The sequence below is a fragment of the Apostichopus japonicus genome, chromosome 2 (genome assembly GCF_037975245.1).
Source record: "Apostichopus japonicus isolate 1M-3 chromosome 2, ASM3797524v1, whole genome shotgun sequence".
NCBI lineage: Eukaryota > Metazoa > Echinodermata > Holothuroidea > Aspidochirotida > Stichopodidae > Apostichopus > Apostichopus japonicus.
Window position 1 is genome coordinate 16,201,623 of NC_092562.1, and position 18,781 is coordinate 16,220,403.

Genomic DNA, 18,781 nt, shown 5'->3' on the forward strand with positions numbered 1-18,781 from the left:
TACCTCATTAACTTTCAAGAAACATTTCATACATGTAGTTTTGATTTACTGGCAGACAATTGCACTATTCTTCATCAGAGCATCCCTAATTAGTCCCATTGTTGAATTTTAGCTCACATATTAGAAACCAGGAAACAGGTTATTACAAAACCTAAACATATCTAACAACATTGCCCAATGCAAAAGATTGCCGGCCCCTTATATAATTAATATATAATTAATTAAGAAAGGTAACCAAATATAGCAAACAATTGTAAGCTAAATATGGCATGAAGACAATGTGCGTGGAAGTGCCAGATATAATGTACAATGAATGGAACTTCAACAATACCGTATACAAGATGTTTCCCAAAGAATGCACTTGGCAACAAAGTTGTAGGAAATGGACATTATTGTTGATAATATTCATATTTCCTCGTTCAAAATTGAGCTTTAATTGGTTTTAGCAGATAAAAAGTTCAGATGTACTGTTTGAAATTGGAAATGTAATTTATGCTAAATCATTTTAATAATAATAATATTAATAATAATGATAATAGTACTAATTAATACTAATAACGATGTTGATCTGCTCCAGGCACTATACAAGCAAACAACATAAATCGAAAGGAAGTATTGACTGTAACAAATCCAAACAAAGATTGATAGAATAAGCCTTGCTTTGAAAGAGTATGCAGAGGGTTATTGGATGTGATCATGGTGAGGCAAAGAATACCAAAGTTTAGAGGTTGCATATGAAAAGGAGAGAATAGAGTGGAAATTTGGTAGCAGACTGAACACGGTTAAGAGAACTTGAAAATACATGAAAATACATCTGGTTATGGTTCAGATGTCAAATATATTTTTTAGATCTGGTCAAAGTAAACTAAACATTAACAGCCTTTTGACGTCTCCTTTCCTGTTAACTCTCTTCAACAGGAAACATACGAACGATTCCACACCGTATCATTACTACGAGCAGGTCGACGGCAAACTAGAATGCGCCTACTACAAGGAGAGCGAAGAGAGGCTGAAGTATGGCCACCTGTTTGTAACGGAGAAGGCCATGTTTGCCCGTTGGGCCAGCAAATATAACATGAACTTCAGGTACCCCTCGTGGAACATAACAGAACTTAACTTCCGGAACAAGACTCAGCCATTGGATACTCCTTTCTTGAAACTCTACCACGAAGCCCAGGTGAACCGAAGCAAGCTGGCCAAGTCCAAGTCCAAGGGGTTCTTGGGTATCCGGTCGAAGGTCCGAAAGGTCCCAGTAGTCATAGGGCCCAAGTCAAAGGGCCAATCGGATAAGGAGAAGTACCAGAAGTTTACCCATGTGGTGATGTTCATTGTAGCCATTTTCCTTAGCCTGGTGGTCTTCCTCTTACTGTTTCTCTTGGCAAGTCTGTTTGTCTTTTGTTTTTACATATGATGAGCCTTCTACCAGAAAGCTTTCGTCTGAATAAGACTGGTCCGTAAAAGTTATGGGGCCCGGCCCAAAGAAGTAGCCTCGCAATACTCTCTTTGGTGGGTCACATGATTTTCTCAGACCACGTCAGGAAAATTCAAGTGTACAGTTTTGGAGCTTGCTGGTGGGAATTCAGCTAGAGAGGTTGTTGTGATTATGGTCATTTACTTCATACCCTTTGTCTGTATTTTCCACCATTGTTTTTTTTTTACCGGGTCGTGGTCCTAAAACTTTGCGGACCGCTGGTTCTTATACAACCAAGAGTTACTACTACCTATGCACCATTAGTCCTCTTGATGTTGTTTTTTTTTACCTCTGTCATTGAGAGACGGCAGGGGTGGGTTCTGTCATGGCAACCTGCTCTATGTGTCAATCATTGATGCAATGTAAAGAAGAAGTGTGGCCAGGAAAGAAAATGGGTGAAAATAGTTTTGTTATATTTGTCAAAATGTTTGTGGCAAGAAAGGGGGGTTGGTGAGAGACCAGAGCTGTGTGATTATGATAGACATGAGGCTTTTAGCAACAGCAAGCTATGGGAGTCAGATCCTTTTGTGTGTTTGAATTTTTGTTTTGCATTGAGGACAAGGCGCCTGAAGTTTAGATGAGATTATGCAGTCACTCAAGTGTGTGTTGCCTACAGTTTCTACAGAACACGACTAGATACAGGTGTTGAAAAACGCTATTATTCTGAATTTTTTTTTCTTTCTATTTTGTTGGAAGTTGGAAGCAAAGTAGGGTAATATTGGTAGTGATGACAGAGATAGGTACTATACAAAGGAATTGAATTTTGCCGACATGGTGTTGATAATACTATTTTCTCTTCGTACCCATTAAAGTCCACAAGGCTGTAGTAGTCTTATGAGGTAGGCACTCTGTATAGGTTGATTAAAATTGTCAGTCTGAACTAGCACAGGTTTTTCAAGTTACCCATAGAACAGTTTCACCTTGTTTATCGTAATAAGGAAAAAAAAGGAAAAAAGAAGTAACTTATAAACAAAAAAAGAATAGGTAATAACAAACCCTAAGTGATGCACAAAATACATCACAGTTTAGCTATTACAGTTAAGGCCCGGTCACACTACAGCGATATTTTATCGGAATACGGTCCGATTTTTCCGATTTTAGGCCGAAGAGTGAGGTTTGTGGTAGTGAATGTAATGAATGCAGTGGAATATTCGAATACCTACTTCAAATATGAGGGGTTCTAGAACTGACTACATTCTGAAGTGACGTCACATCGAAAAACGATAAAAATCGGAAGAGAAATTGGATAGCTATCCGATAAAAGGAAACGGAGTCAATATCAAAAGTTAGGAGAGGGCTATTCCACATCGGAATGGCTCAACAGATAGCAAATCAGGTCCTTTATCACTGTGGCTAAAAGACCCGAACGGAAAACAGGCTGTTTCGATTCCTCCGGAAAAATCGGATAGTATTCTGATAAAAAATCGGTATAGTGTGACCGGGCCTTTAACCTCAGTTTAAAATCCCATTTCCATACCATACACACACACACATACTTTTCTTCCCTTCTGTGGCCTTTCCTTGCGTGTATGTTTAACTACCATTAAATTCAAGAAATTATGTGGTTGAGACATGTTGCACTGGTGTCATAATTATTACCGGACTTGATTTTTCGTACTGCAGTTCTCAAACCAATTCAAAAGAACGGATGACCAAGATTATGACAGGTTTAGTGTTTAAGTAGTTTAATATCTATACTAGTCTCTAAGTAAGATATTTAAATATCTAGCATTTACCCAAGGCTGTTACTAAACCCATTTCTGGTACATCAGTCAAAGCTGATAACATTTTTATGAGATATCAATAAAAAAAAAAAAAACATCTCAGACTGAGATATAGATAAAAAGGTACTTTCCAGTGGGAAACTATAAATTTATTATTAAGACGAAACACCCAGTGTCTCAATACCTAGTCCTGCTTTGGCAAACAAAACAAATTTTATTATTACAACAGCTGGAGACTATAAAGATTTATTTACACACAATGCTTTCTGATCAATTATTACAACAACAAAAACAGGAAGAATAACAGTCAGAAAGGACAACATCACTTTTCATTACCATTTGTAATACAATCTCGAATAATAATGAAAACTCATTTAAAGCACAGGTTGTGATGGGTTTTATTTTCGTAGAAGGCTAGTGTTGTCATCTTCCTTTCCATTGTTGTGGTTTCAATGTTACTCATAACAAGACCTTTCCTGTAATGAGGAATGAGGACTATTATAAAACTTAGCCTTCAATGGTCCTCAAATCATTGTTAAGTACTGAGTACTTCATGCATAGTTCCATTCCATTCCAAGTATTTCATCCCCCTGATTATTTTTTTCATAGCAGTATATCAACAACAGGCATACAGAACAAACAAAAACGTTTAATTTTTTTTTCCAGTTTGTCAACAATTCCTTCATTATTTTGAAATGACAGAAGATTATTCAAGCTTTATGAACGGCATTGTTATGAAAATTATCGGAAAACTTCAATATGTTACCAGAAATCGGCTAAAAATGTTGATGTAAAGATGTGTGATCATAAAAGAGCACTGAAGATGAGTTCAGTCTGCGATGGTTGTATGCAAACAGTGTCAAGGTTTTGCAAGCTAAATTACTCCTTCCCTTCCCCCTGCACCCTCCCCTGCCCGCACCCCTTCCCTGCAAAATAAAATCGCGCAGAATCTGCATATAATGCGAGAACCAAAAACATCTAGATTTTTATTCATGTTACAATTTGGAATTAAGGATGGAATGCAAAATGCTTATGATTACTCTCCCAAGAAGGTCACAAAAGATGAAACATGTTCTATAACTTGAATCTACAGAGTGTGAAAATGAACTTACGGACACAAAGAATGTCCAGATATGGGGGCGTTTACCCCTTGAAAAGATACACTCGTGAGTAGTCGTCGGCATTCCTTGTTTGGTGGTAGTTCAAAATACTTAATGACTTTGCTTCGTAGTTGGTGAGCAGCAACACTAACAATAACACTACTGTACAACACTACAACACTACTATAATTAATTGTGAATAGTGAAAAGAAATGCACAACATACTAGTTTTATGAAACCAAACAAAAAACGAATACAAAATGAAGCCCATTTGAAGTTCTGTAGATCTTCCTTGACGTGAAATGAGATCTTCCTTTGACGTAGAATTCTGCTTGTTCTGATCTCTCTGTATTTTCATGGTAGGTTTCAGTCCAATTTTGTGTCTGTTTAATTCGGATTTTGAAATTTGTATTGGAATTTTAATACATTTCGGAACAAGTATATGAGTTATTTGATATTTCCAATTTTAAATACAGATTGCCTTTGAGGTGTGCAAATGTATTGAACAGGAGTGTGTAGCATGAAGGTAAGCATGACCAGATACATTTACTAACAAATATCTTCAACAGCAAACCTCTTTCTTATATCACTCTGATTTTAAAAAGGGCTCAATATCCTTAGAAACAAAAACCAGATACATTTACTAACAAATGTCTTCAACAGCAAATTTCTTTCTTGTATCACTCTATACAACTGAATAACTGGCTAATTGTTGTTATTTTGTAGATTTTAGGACTTCAAATTGGACAGGCTTACAAGCTGTAAATATTGACACGGTTTGACTAACTAAAGCAACAAACCAACGTTTAAGACCACTTTTAGTAAGAATCGTGAGGACACATGTCAGTCCACAGAAAAATGTTTGCTATTCAAATTTCTGGTGTTTTACATCGTCGATTGTCTGTAGTTGAATACTACGTATGGGTGGAAATATTAATACAAGTTTATGGGGACTGGATAGTATAATGAAAGTAGGTTAAAATTTGGAACCACAGGATACATGATCAAATTTTAGCGAGTCTGATCAGCTTATCAAGATTGAAGAGAGGTTTTTGAATTCCTAATGAGGTAGATCGGGTGTCCCATTGTATTAGAAATCTGGATTAATTTTGCATTTTTCTGTCATCCTATCTTGCGCACCATTACGCTGTAATCAAGACACTTCATGGTCCTTATTCCATTCCTCAATTTCACAATCACCAAGAAAAGAAGGGGGGAAAAAATAATATAGAACCATTTTTGTTATACTCCACTTTCATTATTCCACATTCATGTGCACAAAATGAAAACCTAAGTTGAGCCTAACCACTAAACTGGCCTGCACCTTCAGCCTGAATGATATTTACTACCACACTGTTTCAAAAAACTGCAGCAGCTGCAAGATCTAGCTGCAGCTAAGGCTGAAGTAATGTCAAACAATAGAGCTTATGTCTTCAACCTTATGATGTGAAACTGCATAGTATAAAAGCGTATTGGGGGGGGGGAGAGGGTTGGGGGCTGAGTCAGATGGGATTTGGGTGGTCCACATAGCAGTGTTTATACAAAAATCCTACAGGCAGATGAAAACTTGGTGTTTGCTTATCTGGCCTGACTGTACACTAGTGTCTAATTACCGACGGTAGCAAGCTGTGTGTGTATTTTCTGGGATCGATGGTGGTGTTTGACACTTCTGTTACACCTCATTCGAAACTAGGTCAAATTACCGGCATTAGATGTTTCTTTTTGCGCGAGTCTTCACACCCATTAACTATATATGTAGCTTTGATCAGAGTTTCATAGGGGTGGGTGGGTCTATTAGACAAAAATATCAAATAACCCCTGTATTTTCAACTAACCTTTTCATCACATGTATTCTATAAAGCTAATATTCTCAGTTATACTCAAGTAGGAGAAGATAAAAAGTGTATTATTTTATCACTTGTCTGATGCTAGCATTGTGACAACAATTAAACAGACATACATGTGCCCATTGTAAGACAAGTAAATTTCTTGAACTGTAAAGATCCTATTTCCTTATTTCAATTGAAAAGTACAAAAGAGTTAATTGTTTCCTTTTGTTGTAGTTTCCTATACATTTGTCCCCCCCGCCCTAGATATTATATTATAAACAAAAAAAATTAATCAAGAGCATTTAGTATCCACTTGATTGGTTACTTTAAATGTGGCAAAGTATCATTAAGATATTCATTGAAGACGTCTTCGTTGGCATGTATGCCTTGTATTGGAATTCAATTTTGCAGGTGTGTTTTTTTGCTTATGTAGCTTTTCATGGTCTCACTTGGTATTAATAATGTGTTTTCATTGTTGTTCTTTTGCAGGCAGTTATGCACGCATGTGACACCGATGATGTGTAAGAATTTGGTCTTTTAACACCTTTTTTTTTCTCTTACTAGCATCAAGTGCCTATTGTGATTAACTTGTTATAGCTAAAGCTTCACTGCCCTCTCCCCGTACCCCTCCATCCCACCCACCCCTCCATCTCTCCACCCCTACAAAATATACATGACACGCAATATGTCCCTGTTACCATGGATACTACTGTTTGAATATTACTACTGTTGCAATGTATCTTCAAGTGAAGGACCAAACAAACTTGGTCAAGAGTAAACAAAAACCCCCAAAAATATGCAGCCCATGATTTTAAGTTTTGTTACAGGAGTTTTGTATAAATAATATTGTTTTAAGGTGGCTTTAGATATTTATGTTTCACACTCATACATTGTAAAGTAAAAGTAAATATCTTGCATGCTAAGCACTTGCCAATACCCTCAGTAAGATTATCTGTCAATTTTAAAGGTTCTTTATACAGTTTGCAAAGATAAAAACAAAAAATGTTGAAATAGCCAAATAGAAAAAAAACATGCAACAAGTTTGTCATTGATATGTACAAACTCTGATAAAGACAGTGAAATTGGGAAAAAAAGTGATTTGACCTTTCTGTAGTTTTTGGAAACGATTTTATCTCGATTCTTGCAAGAAACACTTTCTACATAATTTTGAGAGGCACATCTAACTGCACAGTGATATCTAAGTAGGGTAAAAATGTGGACACTGACACATATCAACAAAAATGTCAACACCATTGTCACCCTGGGCAACATACTGTAAAGAAATCGGGTGGGGGTAGGGGGGGTGGGGGATAATTCCAAGATACTCTTTGTGGTGAAGGTTAACTTTGGACATTTTACTCATTTGTATGCAAATTATTTCTGGAGCATGTTTATTTGCCAGGCTTTATGTTGGTGTCATCTCTATGGCAACCTTTTGTTGAGGTTTTTGTTTGGTTTCCTTCGGCTATTGGGTTGTAATGGTATGAAGGGATCCTTTAGTTACCTCATTATGTGCTAAAATTGGAATTTATCTTTAGAAACGTCCATTGTGCAAGATGCTGATCCTATATTTCTCAACAAGTGTGTTTTGTTCAAAATTCAAATCACAGTAAAACCTTTCAGTTTTTACTTGTTTTGAAAGAAACTTGGGAACAAGCGGAAAGAAAATTTTCATGGATTTGTATAAACATAGATTTTGAAGTGATCTAGAAATCAATTTATATAATGTTTTCACAGTCTCAAAAGGAAATAGGGAATTTGTGCTCCAAACTTAACCTCATAGATAACGTCATGATGATGTTGTTCTTTCGTTTTAAGGATTAACTGCAAAGAAGATATATACACACATAGGGATATACACACATAGGGAAATACACACATTAGGGCAATGCAGACTGCTGAAAAAGAATGACAGTATTTACTCTACATTTACCTTAGGGGAAGCAAACCCAATTTTCATCTTCATGCTTTACATGAACAAAATGCTTATGGTTAAAAAGCTCTTCTAAAAACTCAAGTAAGATCTTGTTCCTTCGGAGCTTTTCATAGCTGAAATGTCATATCAGTAGACTGCCATTTTTCGTAATCGTGTGTCATCATTCTGCTTCTAGCGAGGAAAATGAGCGGTAGAAATAATGAAGTAAATTTAAACGCAAGTGGTCTAGATGATGTCATTTTAGAAAGAAAAAACTTGCTCATGTCTCTGTTTTTCTTCTTATCACTAAAACAGTGATTTCTTCCCAAATAGAACATAATTTTTCTTTACGAGCTGTTTGGAGGAGTTGTTAGTGTCATAAGCATGTATTTCACGTATGTCAAAACGATGCTAGTTGGTTTTTTTGCCTTTTCATTTCCTATCACTCTATATAAATTACAGTAATCACCATGGAAACAATTATGTAAAATCTTGCAGTGAGACACTCTGGCTTAGCTGTGCATCGATGTAATATTAACCACAGAGCACGACACACAAACTTATATTCATTCAATGGCAATTTCGTTTGCAAGTGAAAAAGAAATTTTGGATTATGAAATAGCTTACGTTAACATGGAATGGGAAAAACATTTCTTGGTAGATTATTTATTGAAGATGCCGTGAGGCATAGCTCATGGAATTAAGACACAGTGTAGTGTGCCAATAAATGAGACGTTCAAGCTCGTCATTTTAACAGGAGACAGTATCTTGCCTTGTTATATAGATTGGGACAGTATGAAATGGCTTATCTCAGTATTGGATATTTTATGTTGCATGAAGTAGTACTTGTTAGATTGCAAATAATTCATGAACCTAGGGCATTGAATAGTGCATGATGGTATGATAAATCTACTCAGTGGTCCGCTTCAGTATGGAGGAACTTGAAGGAAGTGCTCTATGCTAGTATACAATACTCTCAGTATGATGGAAGTGCTCTATGCTAGTATACAATACTCCGATTCAGTATGGAGGAAGTGCTCTATGCTAGTATACAACACTCCATTTCAGTATGGAGGAAGTGCTCTATGCTAGTATACAATACTCCGATTCAGTATGGAGGAAGTGCTCTATGCTAGTATACAACACTCCATTTCAGTATGGAGGAAGTGCTCTATGCTAGTATACAATACTCTCAGTATGATAGAAGTGCTCTATGCTGGTAAACAATACTCTCAGTATGAAGGAAGTGCTCTATGCTAGTATTCAGTACTCTCAATATGAAGGAAGTGCTCTATGCTAGTATTCAATACTCCGATTCAGTATGGAGGAAGTGCTCTATGCTAGTATACAATACTCTCAGTATGAAGGAAGTGCTCTATGCTAGTCTACAAAACTCTCAGTATGATGGAAGTGCTCTATGCTGGTAAACAATACTCTCAGTATGAAGGAAGTGCTCTATGCTAGTATTCAGTACTCTCAATATGAAGGAAGTGCTCTATGCTAGTATACAATACTCCGATTCAGTATGGAGGAAGTGCTCTATGCTGGTAAACAATACTCTCAGTATGAAGGAAGTGCTCTATGCTAGTATACAATACTCCGATTCAGTATGGAGGAAGCGCTCTATGCTAGTATTCAATACTCTCAGTATGAAGGAAGTGCTCTATGCTAGTATACAATACTCCGTGTCAGTATGGAGGAAGTGCTCTATGCTGGTAAACAATACTCTCAGTATGATAGAAGTGCTCTATGCTGGTATACAATACTCTCAGTATGAAGGAAGCGCTCTATGCTAGTAAACACTACTTACTTGAAATACAGTGAACTTATGCCTCCACAACATAGTCCATGCTTTTCATAGTTAGTCCATGCCAACATAACATACTTCATGTCAGTATGAAATGAAACCAGGTTGATATCACTTTTCATTTCGACAATTCATATTTTTTTTTGGGGGGGGGGCTCTTAATATTACGTTAACTACTTTCTCTCTTCTCCAAATTTGTCTTGACTTAAGTTGACCTTAACTGGTTTATTGTTATGTATATATGAGGCTGTTCTCACTGCAATGAAAAAATATATTATCACTGGATGTAAACAAGGTCAGTTTTAGCCGAGATCATTTCTTATTACAAACATCAAAAGTTTTACTAGAACCTAATATATTTATGCAAATTGTGGCTGTTCTGTGCGGGGGGAAAATTAAAAAACAGATATATTTTAACTTCTTCATGAAACCTAGATCAAGGTGTGTCTTGTTTTGTTCAATGTTTTGTCCACTTCTAGGATGTATCATGTGAACCCCCCATTAGCTTGTCAGTGAAATGCCACATTTTCACAAGACGTTAATTTCTGAACTTCAGAGCTGCACCAAATGCTTGTGGCATTTCCTCCGTTCATTAGTATTATGAGTTACTTTTATATGCATACATTGTAAGGGCATTAAAAAATGTTTTGAACTATGTAATTAATATATATGAAATTGTGTATAAAACCTTCATCCGATGAATTGAAAGTCCCCCTCATTCCACCTTTGTCACATTACCGTGGGTTACGGTGGGTATAATGCATAGAGTCAGCAGCTGTTTTTATCCATGCTCCGATTATATCTTCCAGAGCAGACCAAATACAGCTCAATTTATTTATAAAGTGGCATCTTTTGTTTGTTTGCCATAAACCCATTGGTGTGTCAGTGCAACATTGTTAAAGGGTAGACATGAAAACAGAGTCTGGTACAATGGGAGATAGGCACTTGAATTGATTGAAAATGAAAAGACAAAACATTAACAGTCAATTTGTGACACACCACACAGACACTGGAAATGCATTTTAACCTCATTACTGACAAAATGTTTGTCACCCAACATACCTCGCTCAGTGCAAAGTATCGTGTGGCTATAGGATGAATATCTTCAGCTGTATATTCCAATGTATCATTATTATAACCCAAACCTCTCATATGTATGATTCGACACTTACTAATACAGTTTCTTACAGCTGTCTAAATGATTTTTATTGCTCAATTTCTACCTCTGTTACCCTAAAACTTGACATCTTAACCATGATGCACTTGCCCAGGTATCTGAAGCTTGTATTTCAACTAGAATCTGTATCGCTTGCATGTTGCTAATTGTACAAACAGAAAAAGAAAGTAAAACATTGTTTTAAATTGAAACTTAAAGACATTTTTTGGGGTAGATAATCATTCCCTACCCTTTCCCCAGGGATTCAAATTTGTTACCCTTCCAATAGACAACTCTTTTTCCTTTTTTTGGAATCATGTGGTTTTTGTGTTCTCATCACCCTATGGTAGGTAGCCTTGTTAATAAGCTGTACGAGAAATTGTGAATGGGCCAGTAAAAAAAATAATGTAGAAATCTTCCTACTTTTTTGGGCTTCAAAACACAGATCTGTCATGTTTGAAATTGGTTGGCATCTTTGACTATAGCATACAATGAGTTGAAATGGAAGGTAAATATTCGAATCTTTATTTTCAAGAACTTTGTGACAGTTTGAACCATTCTTGTTTTGCTTCATCTGGGCATTTTGTTTTTTTCCAACCTGGAATGGTGAGAGGCTATTTTCTGACAAAGGTTCACACTTTTGTCCTAATTTTGTGTCATGTGATCCATAGAAGAAAGACCTTACTATTAAAACAAGGATAACATATTATCATGAAACCACAGACATATAACCTCTATTACATACAGTATTGTATGATTATTATTATTTTTAACAAAAGAGAAAAAAAAAACATCTTGGTTTACAAAGATACACATTTCAATATCACCTTATTTATTTTTTTGTAGTAACAACAACAATAATAATAATAATAACGGTAAATAACCGTATGAACATTGCTTTTCTCTTTTTTTCTTATTTTTTGGGGGGAAATACAACAACAAAAAGTCTGATGGTGTATAATCATATCTATCATCTTTCATGTTGGAATGAACATCATTCACAAGTTTTTTTTGTTTAAGTATCTTCTATTATCAGTTTAAAAATGTTTTTTTTTTTTTCAATAAAAATTAAAAAAATTATTAAGTTATTAAAAAAGATGACGACGAGGCAAATCTCAACCTATTTAAGTTGCTTAATATCATATAACCCTATATGTGAAAAAAGGGGAAAAAAAAAAACCCAGCTAACATTTACCAACGTGTTCTTAATTGTTTAATCATGATTAAGTTTATTTGCAATTTCATTATTGTTTGTCTAGTCATATTCAAGTGCCTGAGCGAGTGCACCTTGAGGGTGCTAACTTTTATCATCTCCTTTTGTTTTTTTTTGCGTTGTATAAAAAATTGGGAATATTTGCTGGTTGTACTATTATTCTCAGAAGTATTAAGATCATCGTTTAATCATCATTATCATTATCTTTTCATCATCGTCGTCGTTGTTGTTGTCACTTACTATTGTCATTATTATTTTCGATATATATTTTTGCTGTTGTTTTTTTTATATATATAATTTTGGCTTGGATTTGAAAGTGTGTAGTTTACATTGAATTGTCTTGTCGGGACAGCAGAGTTCTCCTATTCAAACGATGCTCTTCTTTTCTCTTTACGTTGATGCCTTTCTCGCCAGATCAGGCAATTAACCTTGATCTTCCCGGCCAAATGTCGTACCAGTTTATCTCGACTCATCTAAAAAATTAGGCTTCATAATCGACAAAATGTTTGGACTGATTATTTATAGGATAAATTATCTTTCTTTTGGCTGTATGATTATGCCAAGGCTTCCCTTGCATTCAACTTAAAATTTGCAACCTGTGATGTTCTTTTCACTTCCTAAACACCTCAGTTAGGTTTATAAAAAAACATTAAATCCTAAAACCAAAAAAGAAGGCATTTTGCTGTTCTTATGGGAAAAGAAGAACTGACATAATCTGCCAAAGAGAGAAAAAAAAAAGATTAAAAATCATAAAAATGAATGAGTTAAAAGTGGAGACTTTGCTTTTGATCATTTCTTTAAAAATATATATATATATATATATATATATATATATAAAGTTCTTTCTCTAGTGTTGGACATGAAGACGATATTTCACTTTAATCTTGAAACCGATATTTTTTTTGTCAAGTTTTAATAAGGAATTGCTGTTTTGCGTACGGAGACAAACCTATGCCTATGATGTATGCAGTTGCCATGGTATTTAATGTTCACTTTTGCTTTGTTTTTGTTTGTTTTTAATTATGAAGAGCATTTTTGTTAGTTCAGGAAGCATCTATATTCTGTATAAAAGTATATATATTGTACAAAATAAGAATGGAAAATATTGTTTTTTTTTTGTCAAACGTTTTCCTCTGCCAGCTGTTCCACTTTTGCGACAGTGATTTTCAGTGTAAAAAGGTTGTACAGTAAAAAGAGAAGTCATATTTTGTCAAGGGTGTCAATAGGTGTCAAATAGATGTGTTGTTATGTTAGTCAGTTCCTTTTGTATTTTATATTCAATAATGCCAATCACCCCCCCCCCCCATCATGACAACAGGATTGATTGTCATAAGAATGGGTGAAGCTCTGCTTTTTCTGAATAGAGACATTGAATGTCAAATAATCATGTTGTAACATATAATGTTGCCTCCTGCTTGTGTTCGTGTGTTTGCAGACTTTTTAATGTTGCCAAATTGTTAGGCAGGGAAGATCGATTTGAACAAATTCCTCATGGGGGTGGGGGGAATATAATTGGAGGGGGCGGGGTAGTGGAGTAAGAGTAAGGAGTAAAAGACAAGGAAGGCATTGCAACATCAAACAGCAGTTTCCTTCATCATCAAAAGATAAGAAGTTGAAATGAGCCTGTGACAATAAATGCTTTAATATTAAATAAAGTAATATTGATTTTTTTGTAAGCTTTCCTCATTTTCTATCACTGTTAATTACGTCCATATTAATGAATTTCATTTTGGAGGACATGGTGTTGTATTTGAAACTGCTTTGTGCTTTTTTACTCTGACATATAAATATGTCCAGTGACTATATTAATATGCCCAGTGACAATATTAATATGCCCAGTGCCTATATTAATATGCCCAGTGACAATATTAATATGCCCAGTGCCCATTGAGTGCCCTTCAACTGTGTAGATACACAGAAAGTGGGGGCATGAGGGTAATTGCCATAGTTTATTTCTTTCTTTGTCTTAACATTAGTCCTTATAAGCCACTGCCTTTTCTGGTAAAATTTCAAACTTTTCTATTATTTTTTTTTACTTTAAATCCCTTGCAAACTTCTTTTTTCTTCTCCACTTCATTATTTAAGTCTTAGTGTTGTGAAACAGCCAACAGGGTTTTCCTTGTTCTATATATGTTAAACATTTCTTAGACACCTTTTTTTTCCCTTCCAATTTCTGTTTCAAGTCTCTTAGCTTGTCTATTATTTGCAAAGGATACAACACACCCACCACCCTAATGTGTCAGGTGGTGAGAGAGGCACCTTTTGGTCAGACAACAACCATCTGGTGTTATCTTGTGGGAGATCCTACCAACAGATTGGGGAACTCCTGCACCTGCTGCTTATTTGCAAGATCGCTATGCAACGGTCGAATGCATATGGTGGAATCTCTCGAATTGATAGATTTAGCAGAAATACTATCGTTGGGTAAACTTAACGTCATTGAGATTTAATCCCACCTGCTTGATCAGAGGACATCAGTTCAACTCAAGTCGAACTGATAGGGTGTTTGTCCCTGGCACTGAGCAGTATTTGGAGGGTCAAACCCATGGACAGAACAGGTAGTGTTTGCTTCATGGCTTCACCTACATGACCAGTCCGTGGACGAAGCCGTTGTTGATTGAATTGACAATAACCCTACCTTATATTAAATCGAGACTAATTCTTTAGAAGCGTTGATGTGCATATATAGAGTGATTAGTAGTCAGTGATGATGGATATCTAACTTATTAAATGAAGGCAGTTTTCTGTGTGCTATTTTTCCTCTTTTAACTGTTTGTAGAGGGGATACTTCCATTTTTAGGCTGAAAATCTGCTTGCCAAACAAGGTATATGTAGTTTTATAGTTTAGAGAGCTATTAAAAGAATACTTAGATGAGTTTGTTTCTTCTTTTCTACATCATTTTGTCAATTTCTTGCGTATCATTAGAGGATGAGCAGAGCAAAAGAAAATAACTCTTCCTTTCATATTTCGACGACAATCCCGATTTCAAAACCATGTTTACATTGGTGATGTCATACTTAATGAGTGTGTTATGGTTGGTTAGATGTACCCACGTGCAAAATTAGAAAGATCCGGTAATTTGCCCTCTTCATAGAAAGTGCTATCATCTTGTATGTTGATGCATGTAGTTTTGCTGTTTTTCTGAAATTGATTGAAAAATACATATATATGTATTGAGGTGAACTGGAGCAAAGGAAGGGGGTTGGTTATTAACTAATTGTAAAAATGATCACATAATACAATGAAAAGGAAAGATCGTTTACGGTACTTGGCACACCTTTGAAAGTAATCACTGCTAGAAGTCATGGCGGTCAAACTTGATTCATTTCTGCCTCTGAACTGCATGTTCAAGAAATACTGTTATAATGTAGATTTAATTTGGGTATGGGTGGAGACTGCAAGAAGAATATGCAAAATGAAGAGAGGAGGTTGATGATGGAAATGAGGGGGGGGGGGCTGAGGATGGGAAGGGGCTGGTAAAGGAGGGGGATATAAGTTATCTTGCAGCCCCATATTCTGTTTTGTCAGTGAATAAATGGGTCTTGCATATCCTTTGTTAATATTGCACAACAATCTGTCCGTTCATATGTACAACCGTCTGTCTGTGTATGCTAATTATACTAACGAATATTCATATTAATTAATATCATTTATAAATTTCTCTCACCTGCTTATTTTTACAATAACTGTTAATTGTTAAATCATGGCTGGTTTTATATTGTTCTGTAATAATAGTTATTTACATCTTAGTATAATTATATGAGCTACTTCTTACCCCACAGGCTTATCATTGAGGCAAAAATTCTGACCCAGTGCAAGTTGAATGTGTTTTGTGTTTTGGAAAGCATAGAATGAGTTTTGAAGTAATTTCTGATGTTGTTTATTTTTTTTCCCATTATTGTTTGGAATAAGTGTTAAGTTGTTGTGGAAGTTAATTTAGAAGGTGATTTTAAACATGTTATAATTGGTGAGCTCTCGAAGTATAAGCAAATACAGATGATCCACACTTTATCACTTATCATCATGAATTAACTTTAACCCAACAATGTCATTTACAGTACGATATGGTATATTGGTAAAATGGTGCTGGTAAGCAAATAAACACGATCAAAGATACAAAAACTTTGTTTTTTGTTATTTCTGTTTTAAATTCTTTGTTGTTATGGTTACCCTCCATTGTTACATAAAGTGAGAGGGGACATTTTATGCATAGAAAAAGTATAAAATGTCAGAATAGGAAGTTTGTAGAAACAAAGATTGCTGACCCAGAAATGACAGGATAGATTGTGGGAACCTCAACATCCACAATCTCCTCCCATCCACCAGATGAAACACTTGATTACCCTCATAGTTAACACTGTTAAAATATTTGCTGTTTACAAAGATCATAATTATTTACCCATGAATGAAAAGTTCATTCAAGGAGACCTAAAAAAATATAATAATAGCAATAACTTACGGATCTCTCTTTTCCATTCCACCCCCTCCCCTTCCCCTCTTTGTCTTAAGTTTGAAAAAATAAATTCAGCTTTAACTATCACCCATTGAAATAACATGTTGAATTTTGTAACAGACCTTTTCGCCCAACAGTGGCAATCACACAGAAAGGAATAGTACTGGAATAACGAGTGCAAAGGGGCAGGCCGTCGGTGTGGCAGTGTAGGATATCCTCCTGGGTAATTTAGCCTGGCTTTACTATTATTTAGTTTAAGACATCTGATAAAATAACCCTTAGTATACCCTACCCTCTGTACAGGGCATATAATAAAAAAACTGGTCCACACTTCAGACGGCCAGGGGAGAAAGCCCCTGGCCGGGGAAAAAAACCCAAGACCACTTGGTTTGAGATCTTGAAATTGTGGGTTGTGTTAAAAAAAAAAGAACTCCTCACCTCAAAGTTCCCCAATAAGTCCTAAGTGGCCTCCTGAACCAAAGTGACACAATTAGAATACCAGCCATAACACATAGTCAGGGTGCTAGCCCGGTTTCATTTACACGTTTGAGGACGGAAGGTTTGATGGTCCCGATCAGAAACGGGCACAGGGGGTCTGGGGAATGAATATATGAAATTTCCTTTTTTTTTCCAGGGGGCCATCTTGGATTCTGGCCGCCATCTTGGAAGTGGGTGGCCCAAGCAACATACCATGACCATCATCTGTTTCAGTGAGCTCGGAAACACCTTAATTGACCCCTCATTTGTTCATCTCCGATTTTTACAGCCAGATATATAACATTTCCTTTTTTCTGGCGGCCATCTTGGATTTTGGCCGCCATCTTGAAAGTGGGTTACTCAAGCAACATGCCATGACTTTCATCTGTTTCAGTGACCCCGGAAACACCTGAATTGACCCCTCATTTGTTCATCTCCGATTTTTACAGCCAGATATATGACATTTCCTTTTTTTTCTGGCGGCCATCTTGGATTTTGGCCGCCATCTTCAAAAATCGGAACCGATAAAGTGGGTTCCACGGATAAAATCGATAGATAGGTCGAAAAGAAACTCCATGCCAAATTTGGTACTTTTGTCCGGCCGGTAACGTTAAAGTTGCTAAGCCACCTGACTATAGGCCCTCTCTGGTTATAGAGGGCGATATCTTAGAGTAAGAACCAGAGCCGTATATAGAGAGAGTTTGGCTAACTGGCGATTTGTAACGTCACACGCCAACCATGGGCATCAAAATAGGTCCAGTTGTCGTTACCAGTTGCGCGAAACACGAAAAACACCACACACAATATATAGCAGCTTTGCACACTGTGCTCGTTGCGAACAAACGAAGCGACTCAGAATGTCAGATTTTGACAGGCATACGAGGAACAAAATGGATATCAGGTAATGAATTAGAGTATGCGTTAGTTAATGACATTTACGTTTATCTTCACACCTGAAATGCATAGAAAACTAGCTGAAAACCTGTCATTACACTTGTTTTATTTTACGCCTCATACTACTAGTCCTACTTTAGTCATACAAACGAAAAGCACACATCACAGTCCTGGCTAGGCTAGATTACAGACGCACAACTATAGCATCAGGCCTACATTAATAGATCCTTCAATTAAATTAAGTAGGCCTACACATAAAATGACAATTTATGCTTCACTGATCTTTTCAGGTTTGCCAAAAAGTAGTTGTACCAGAGGTCATTGTATTAAACTCCAGAAGTTACATAGTAGGATTAATATTTGGCATAACTTTTTCTCTAAAGTCTAATACAACTTATACAAGGGTTGTGAATGGATGGAATGGTTTGCCTGAGAAGGTTGAATTGCAAGTAGTGTGAATGGGTTTAAGAATACTTTGGATGAGTACATTAAGCATTGTAATTGGGTATGACATTTGATGGCCTCGGTTTTATTCCTCTCATATAGCCTTAGGGTCCTTAATGGGGACTTGAATGTCTCTCCTGGTCTTTTTTTCTACTAAACTAAACTATATACTTGAGTGTAGGAGTTAGCAATAGTTGGGAGTCTGTGGGCAAACCTAAGACTGATATTGTGGTGTTAATTTCTCAGGAATGTAGTACTAGGCTATAGTAGGTGCAACAGATTGAATGGGTCTGTCGA

The 18,781-nt window shown here is 36.1% G+C and overlaps 1 protein-coding gene and 1 long non-coding RNA gene across 7 annotated transcripts in view; one reads left to right on the forward strand and one right to left on the reverse strand.

Moving 5' to 3' along the window:
• LOC139979886 (uncharacterized) overlaps positions 1-11,768 on the forward strand; it is a 69,778-nt gene extending 58,010 nt beyond the window's left edge. For 4 of the 6 annotated variants that reach the window (XM_071991078.1, XM_071991114.1, XM_071991095.1 and 1 more), the window contains 2 exons: positions 919-1,378; positions 4,772-11,768. In XM_071991078.1, the coding sequence (XP_071847179.1) occupies positions 919-1,378; positions 4,772-4,819 (508 nt within the window). In that variant the 3' untranslated portion in view covers positions 4,820-11,768. Of the gene's footprint in view, positions 1-918; positions 1,383-4,771 lie in introns of all 6 variants that reach the window. The other 2 variants (XM_071991086.1, XM_071991121.1) reach the window with 2 other exon arrangements.
• On the reverse strand, positions 11,652-18,045 carry LOC139980013 (uncharacterized). Its single transcript, XR_011797427.1, has 2 exons — positions 14,058-18,045; positions 11,652-14,015 (listed from the first exon to the last, which is right to left on the reverse strand). It is a non-coding gene; the product is annotated as an uncharacterized lncRNA (long non-coding RNA).
• Between the last annotated feature and the right edge of the window lie 736 nt (positions 18,046-18,781).